Source organism: Oryza sativa, chromosome 1, assembly GCF_034140825.1.
Source record: "Oryza sativa Japonica Group chromosome 1, ASM3414082v1".
In the NCBI taxonomy this organism is placed as follows: Eukaryota; Viridiplantae; Streptophyta; class Magnoliopsida; order Poales; family Poaceae; genus Oryza; species Oryza sativa.
Window position 1 is genome coordinate 15,434,428 of NC_089035.1, and position 8,240 is coordinate 15,442,667.

The 8,240-nt window shown below is 42.1% G+C and overlaps 1 protein-coding gene and 1 long non-coding RNA gene across 2 annotated transcripts; both read left to right on the top strand.

Moving 5' to 3' along the window:
- The first annotated feature begins 482 nt into the window (after nucleotides 1-482).
- Nucleotides 483-3,801, top strand: LOC136355307 (uncharacterized). The gene is made up of 4 exons (XM_066307708.1): nucleotides 483-734; nucleotides 972-1,523; nucleotides 2,128-2,274; nucleotides 3,772-3,801. Exons 1-4 carry the CDS (start codon nucleotides 483-485, stop codon nucleotides 3,799-3,801), a joined length of 981 nt encoding a protein of 326 aa, XP_066163805.1.
- A 2,945-nt stretch (nucleotides 3,802-6,746) lies between these two features.
- LOC136356111 (uncharacterized) lies at nucleotides 6,747-7,934 on the top strand. Its single transcript, XR_010740811.1, has 2 exons — nucleotides 6,747-7,344; nucleotides 7,683-7,934. It is a non-coding gene; the product is annotated as an uncharacterized lncRNA (long non-coding RNA).
- Nucleotides 7,935-8,240: the final 306 nt, after the last annotated feature.

The window sequence follows — 8,240 nt, forward strand, 5'->3', positions numbered from 1 at the left end:
ATTAGGTGTTATTTAATTTTTAAATCGCCTATTCACCCCCCCTCTAGTCGACATCTCGATCTTACAAGTGGTATCAGAGCTTGGTCTCTCTTGATTGGGCTTCACCACCTAGAGAGAAGATGTCGAACGAGGTGAACCATGTAGGGAAGGCTCCCATGTTTAATGGCACAAACTACTCCACTTGGAAAATTAAAATGTCTACTCACCTAAAAGCTATGAGCTTCCATATTTGGAGTATTGTGGATGTAGGCTTTGCTATCACCGACACACCCTTGACGGAGATTGATCACCGCAACCTTCAACTCAATGCCCAAGCCATGAATGCCTTGTTCAACTCTTTGAGCCAAGAGGAGTTCAATAGAGTGAGCAACCTTGAGACCGCATATGAGATTTGGAACAAGTTGGCGGAGATCCATGAGGGTACAAGTGAGTACAAGGATACCAAGCTTCATTTCCTCAAGATCCAATATGAGACATTCTCCATGTTGCCTCATGAGAGTGTGAATGACATGTATGGGAGGCTTAATGTCATTGTGAATGATCTCAAGGGGCTTGGGGCAAACTACACCGATCTTGAGGTTGCCCAAAAGATGCTTAGAGCCCTACCGGAGAAGTATGAGACCCTTGTCACCATGCTCATCAACTGCGACATGTCAAGAATGACACCCGCAAGCCTCTTGGGGAAGATCAACACCAATGACATGTACAAGTTGAAGAAGAAGGAGATGGAGGAAGCCTCACCCTCCAAGAAGTGCATTGCTCTCCAAGCCGAAGTTGAAGACAAGAGCAAGAGCAAGGTGAATGAAGTCAATGAGGACTTGGAGGAAGAGATGGTCCTTCTTGCTAGAAAGTTCAATGATCTCTTGGGAAGGAGAATGGAGAGAGGAAGGGACTCCAACTCAAATAGGAGAAGAAATAGAAGACCCAACAAGACTCTCTCCAACTTGAGGTGTTTTGAGTGTGGTGAGAAGGGACACTTTGCTTCCAAGTGCCCTTCCAAGGATGATGATGGAGACAAGTCATCCAAGAAGAAGAGTGGAGGCTACAAGCTCATGAAGAAGCTTAAGAAGGAAGGGAAGAAGATCGAGGCTTTCATCGGGGAATGGGACTCAAATGAGGAGAGCTCCACCTCATCCGGGTCCGAGGAAGAAGGTGGTGATGATGCAAGCTCCAAGAAGAAGAAGATGGCCGTTGTTGCCATCAAGGAGGCTCCATCACTCTTCGCTCCACTTTGTCTCATGGCAAAGAGCTCCTCTAAGGTAACATCTCTTAGTGATAGTGAGAGTGATGATGATTGTGATGATGTTTCCTATGATGAACTTGTGAGTATATTTGAGGAGCTTCATGCTTATAGTGAAAAGGAGATTGTCAAGTTCAAGGCCCTAAAGAAGGATCATGCTTCTTTAGAGGTCTTGTATGAGGAGCTAAAGACCTCTCATGAGAGACTCACCATTTCTCATGAGAAGCTTAAGGAAGCTCATGACAACCTCCTTTCCACTACTCAACATGGAGCTCTCATTGATGTTAGCATATCTTGTGATTTGCTTGATGATAGTGCTACTTGCCATATTGCTTATGTTGCATCATCTAGCATTTCTACCTTTTGTGATGATCTTGTGGATATGCCTAACTCTAGCTCTAGCTCTTGTATTTCTATTTGTGATGCCTCACTTGTTGTTGAGAACAATGAGCTTAAGGAGCAAGTGGCCAAGCTCAACAAGAGTTTGGAGAGGTGCTTCAAGGGTAAGAACACTCTTGACAAAATTTTGAGTGAGCAACGGTGCATCCTTAACAAGGAGGGACTTGGATTCATTCCAAATAAGGGTAAGAAACCTTCTCACCGTGCCACTCGTTTTGTCAAGAGCAATGGTAAGTATTGCTCCAAGTGCCGTGAGGTTGGGCATTTGGTGAATGGTTGCCCCGGTGGTAAGCCTTCTAAGACATGCATGTTTGATTCTCATTATATGCTTAGGAAGGCTCATGATGGTAGCATTGTTGCTAGATATGTGGGTTCTCCTATACTCGGTGGTAAAAAGAATGCCATTTGGGTGCCCAAAGTTTTGGTCTCTAACCTCCAAGGACCCAAACAAGTTTGGGTACCTAAAAGAGCTTGATCTTCTCTTGTAGGTGAACTACCGCACCGATGGAAGCCATTGGGTGCTTGATAGTGGATGCACTCAACATATGACTGGTGATAGGGCTATGTTCACCACATTTGAAGTAGGAGGGAAAGAACAAGAGAAAGTGACTTTTGGAGACAATAGCAAAGGAAAGGTAATTGGGTTAGGTAAAATTGCTATCTCCAATGATTTGTCAATTGATAATGTCTCTCTTGTTAAATCTCTAAATTTCAATTTGCTTTCGGTTGCTCAAATTTGTGATCTTGGCTTGTCATGTGCTTTCTTCCCGCAAGAGGTTATTGTTTCTAGCCTTCTTGACAAGTCTTGTGTGTTCAAAGGTTTTAGATATGGAAATCTTTATTTGGTTGATGTCAATTCAGTGAAGCAAATTTGAAAACTTGTTTAGTTGCAAAAACTTCATTGGGTTGGCTTTGGCATAGGAGGCTAGCCCATGTTGGCATGAATCAATTGAGCAAACTTTCAAAACGTGATCTAGTTGTGGTCTTGAAAGATGTGAAGTTTGAGAAAGATAAGCTTTGTAGTGCTTGTCAAGCCGGCAAGCAAGTTGCATGTTCTCATCCTACTAAAAGTATCATATCTACATCTAGACCATTGGAGCTCTTGCATATGATTTTGTTTGGCCCACCAACCTATAAGAGCATTGGTGGTAATAGTCATTGGCTTGTGATTGTTGATGATTATTCTCGCTATACTTGGGAGTTCTTTTTGCATGATAAGTCTATTGTTGCCGAGCTTTTCAAAAAGTTTGCAAAAAGGGCCCAAAATGAATTTAGTTGCACTCTTGTGAAAATTAGAAGTGACAATGGTTCCGAGTTTAAGAATACCAATATCGAGGACTATTGTGATGATCTTGGTATTAAACACGAACTTTCCGCTACCTACTCACCTCAACAAAATGGTGTAGTGGAGAGAAAAAATCGTACATTGATTGAGATGGCAAGGACTATGCTTAATGAATATGGTGTTTCCGATTCCTTTTGGGCGGAAGCCATAAACATCGCTTGCCATGCAACCAATAGGCTTTATTTGCATCGTCTCTTGAAAAAGACTTCCTGTGAGCTAATTGTTGGGAGGAAGCCTAATGTTGCCTATTTTCGAGTTTTTGGTTGCAAGTGTTATATTTATCGAAAGAGTGTTAGACTAACCAAATTTGAAAGTCGGTGTGATAAAGGGTTTCTTCTAGGTTATGCCTCAAATAGCAAGGCATACCGGGTCTACAACAAGAACAAAGGTATTGTGTAAGAAACCGCCGATGTTCAATTTGATGAGACTAATGGCTCCTAAGAAGGGCACGAGAATTTGGATGATGTAGGTGATGAAGGCTTGATGAGAGCTATGAAGAACATGTCAATAGGAGATGTCAAGCCTATTGAAGTGGAAGACAAACCATCCACCTCCACTCAAGATGAGCCATCTACTTCCGCTACGCCAAGTCAAGCTCAAGTTGAAGTGGAGGAGGAGAAGGCACAAGATCCACCTATGCCACCAAGGATACACACCGCTCTTTCCAAGGATCACCCAATTGACCAAGTGTTGGGTGACATTAGTAAGGGTGTTCAAACTCGATCTCGTGTCGCTTCGATTTGTGAACATTACTTGTTTGTTTCTTGTCTTGAGCCAAAACATGTAGATGAAGCTCTTTGTGATCCGGATTGGATGAATGCCATGCATGAAGAGCTCAACAACTTTGCAAGAAACAAGGTGTGGACTTTGGTTGATAGACCTAGAGACCACAATGTCATTGGGACAAAGTGGGTCTTTAGGATCAAACAAGATGAGAACGGGTTGGTGGTGAGAAACAAAGCAAGGTTGGTGGCACAAGGTTTCACACAATTGAAGGTTTGGACTTTGGTGAAACTTTTGCCCCTGTGGCAAGACTTGAGGCTATTCGCATCCTTCTTACATTTGCATCATGCTTTGATATAAAACTATTTCAAATGGATGTGAAAAGTGCTTTTCTAAATGGTGAAATTGCCGAACTTGTCTTTGTTTAACAACCTCCCGGTTTTGAAGATCCTAAAAATCCTAACCATGTTTATAAACTCTCAAAAGTTCTTTATGGTTTAAAACAAGCTCCTAGGGCTTGGTATGAAAGATTGAGAGATTTTCTTTTGTCAAAGGATTTCAAAATTGGAAAAGTTGACACCACCCTTTTCACAAAAATCATTGGTGATGATTTCTTTTTGTGTCAAATTTATGTTGATGACATCATATTCGGTTCTACTAATGAGGTATTTTGCAAGGAATTTGGTGATATGATGTTTAGGGAATTTGAGATGTCCATGATTGGAGAGTTGAGCTTCTTCCTTGGACTTCAAATCAAGCAACTCAAGAATGGGACGTTCGTGAGCCAAACCAAGTACATCAAGGATCTACTCAAGAGGTTTGGCTTGGAGGATGCGAAGCCCATCAAGACACCTATGGCAACCAACGGGCATCTTGACCTTGATGAGGGAGGTAAACCGGTAGATTTAAAGCTTTATCGTTCCATGATTGGTAGCTTGCTTTACCTTACCGCATCTAGGCCGGATATCATGTTTAGTGTTTGCATGTGTGCATGGTTTCAAGCCGCTCCTAAGGAGTGTCACTTAGTGGCCGTGAAAAGGATTCTAAGATATTTAAAGCATTCCTCTACTATTGGCTTGTGGTACCCAAAAGGTACTAAGTTTAACCTTGTTGGCTATTCCGATTCGGATTATGCCGGTTGCAAAGTGGATAGAAAGAGCACATCCGGTAGTTGCCAAATGCTTGGTAGATCCCTTGTGTCATGGTCATCCAAGAAACAAAACTCTGTAGCCCTCTCTACCGCCAAGGCGGAATATGTTTCGGCGGGTAGTTGTTGTGCCCAATTGCTTTGGATGAAACAAACATTGTGGACTATAGCATATCCTTCACCAAAACCCCACTCCTATGTGACAATGATAGTGCCATAAAAATAGCCAATAACCCGGTCCAACATTCTAGAACCAAGCATACTGACATACGCCATCACTTCCTAAGAGACCATGTTGCCAAGTGTGACATAGTCATTAGCCACATAAGAACCGAGGATCAACTAGCCGACGTATTTACTAAGTCTCTTGATAAAACCCGCTTTTGCAAGTTGAGGAATGAGTTAAATGTCATATATTTCTCTAATGTGGCTTGAGATGGTGCACCATGGTTGCTTCTTTTTGCATTATGTATATTTGCTCTCATTTGCTTTATGTATATTTGCTCTCATTTGCTCTTATGCTTTGGATTTGTTGCCATTTGGTTCTTCATTGCGAAAATGGAGCATGTCACATTAAGGGGGAGTTTTGCACTCTTGCATGTGCTCTACTTCCCTTTATATGTGAGCAAATCAACTAGTGGTGCTAGTAGTATTTTCAAAATGCCTAAGTCAACATAAGTCAAAACTTTTGCAAAATCAATGTAATTTGAAAACTATCTCTTGGAAAATGTTTCAAAAGGTTTCCTATATGTTTTCTAAGCCTCACATTGCAAGAAAAATGATTTCTGAATGAAAATGTCATTTTGGCCCTCTTTTGAAGAAACTAGATTCTTAGTTTTGGCCAAAATGAGAATTATCCCCAAAATGAGATTGAGAAGGAATTTGAGAAAAGTTTCAAAACAAAGTTGGTAGATAAGAAGTTTTGAAATGTTTTTGGTATTCAAACCTATTTCAAAAACCAAATCATTTAAAAGTTATTTGAAAATCAAATTCGCCCAAAAACCCGTATAGACCATAAAAGGTCACCTCCTAGCACTTAAGTGAGTTTTGTTGCAAATCATCATAATCTTCAAATATTATGGGTGGTTAGCAATATTTAAACTCACACATTTCAAAAATTGCTCCAAAAATCAATTTTTTTATTGAATTTTATTGTGTGGGGGTTGTCGGCTTGTGCAAGGGCTGTGCACAGCCGCCAGGGGGCCTGGCAGTCTGACCGACGCTATATGCGTGGTTTGACTATCCAGGTGCAGCGGTCTGACCGGCCACATAGGGCCGGTTGTCACATCCTGATTTTTGTTTCGGGATTTATAAATTATTTAATAAATTATTATTAGAATTTATATTAAACGTTCATTAATTTACAAGTGAACTTAAATATGGGAAATAAAATTTCCTTAATTTAAAGCATGGATGGATTTAATTTGTATTAAATTCTCCATGATTAATTATACTCTCTGCAATATTCTCGGATTTTTCGGAGCTCAATTCCTAATTTTAATCATACAAAGAGCATTTCAGTAATTACCCACATATTAAATTAATCATTAAATGGTCTAATTATAATTTTTAAGTACTTTGAGTGTCCAAGTATTTTCAGGATTTTTCTTGAAATTATTTGAGCATTGGAAGTATTTTTAACAATTCAAAGATCATTTAAGTGATTATTTTAATTGGAAAAGTAATAAAATTCTCCTCCCTTGTCTTAGGCTGAATCGGCCCATTCCTTTCCTTCCTCTTCTCTCCCTCCTCGCGCGCGTGTTGTGCATCCCACGCCGGCCCAACCCGAGCCTGCATCCTCTCTTCTTCTCTCAGCCAAAGTCCGGTTTTGCTCCCTCTTCAAATCAGGCTGAGAAAAGAAAAGCCCGGCAAGAAGTCTACTTTCCTTCCCCGCGCTACTGTTCATCTTCCAGCTCTGGACTGAGCCAGAGCCGAGCCGTGCCGTGCCTGTTGGCTGTTGCCGCCGATCCCCTTCCAAAATCCAACCTCTCCGTTGCTCTTATTTTCGAATTGGTTGCGGGAATGGAATCCTCTCAATCTCCTCTTCCTTGTCCCCAAGAAATCCCCAAAAGTTTATATGGAAATCCTTTCCAATTTCGCGGTTCAACCTTTCCTTTTTCCGGCGAAGATCTAAACTTTCCCGAGTTTTTCCCGTCGTTGTGGGCTCGATCCTGGCCTTCCATGGCTATATATAGGACCCCCTTGTCCTCCTCTTTCGTTTGCCCCCTCTCCCGTGATCTCCCGTGCCTCGTAGCACCGCCGCCACGTGCTCCACCCCGCCATCGTCGCCGGCCGAGCTCCATCCGCGTCGCGCCGCCGCCTCCGTCGTCGCCGCCGGTCGCCGTCACCACCGTTAGGTGCGCGGGAGGGTGGAGAAGCCCGGCCGCCTGACCCCCGAAGCCGCCGACCACCGCAGCTCCGGTGCCACCGCCGACCGAAGCCGCCGCTAGACCCGTCGCCGGCCGTCGTCGTTCGTCGTTTGGTTCGAGGGTGAGTACCGTTGGGTTCGTCTCGTCGTCCTCTACGTGTTCATATCCTCCAAAGTCGCAGCCGACCATCCAATCTCCGGCGAGGTCGCCATCTTGGTCCGGCCATTGATGAGGTCATCATGACGTCATCATCGTTTTTCTTTTTCCTGTTTTTCTAATAGATTAAATCTTCGGAAATTCATAACTAAATCATCGTAACTCGGTTTTGAGTGGTTCAAGTTGCTAAATTCATCTAAAATCATGATCTACATGTTAAAAATATCCACATGTACTGTTTATGCTTGTTTTTGTACTGTTTATTTAGTTTTTATTAGTCTTTCTCTTCGTTTTGCGTGTTAGCTTGTCGTTTCCGTCGTTGCGAAGGTTCGTGAGTGCGTCGGGAGTGTTCAGAAGATTAATTGAAGACTGATTATTGCAAGGCAAGTCACACAGATCCCAAACAACCCTTTGAGCATGTTGATCCCGTTTAAAGCTATTGTTTCTATTCAACTATTGCATTTATTTTCGAATGTCATTGGGTGGAATTAACCTATTGTTTGTTATAACCCTTTTGTTCTTGATTACTTTATTCCTTGATACCTTGGGTTATTATAACTTGACTAGTTGGGCTTTATATATTGGTTCAGCTAGATATTAGTTATGATTGCTTAGCCATGCTTAGAAACATTAACACACTATTGGGATAACTTATGACTCACTATTATTTAATTATGGCTTAATGATAGTTCACGATGGTCAATCGTGATTGGTTAATTAATTACTTGCCAACTAAAACTTGATAATGGTGGGTTGTGAGCACATGGTTTTGAGAGTTGTGCTCATGGCAATTAAGGACCGGTTCGCGAGCTACTGTTGTGAAACATTAACCGTGCCAACCACAAGCTAGCGTGGGCAACG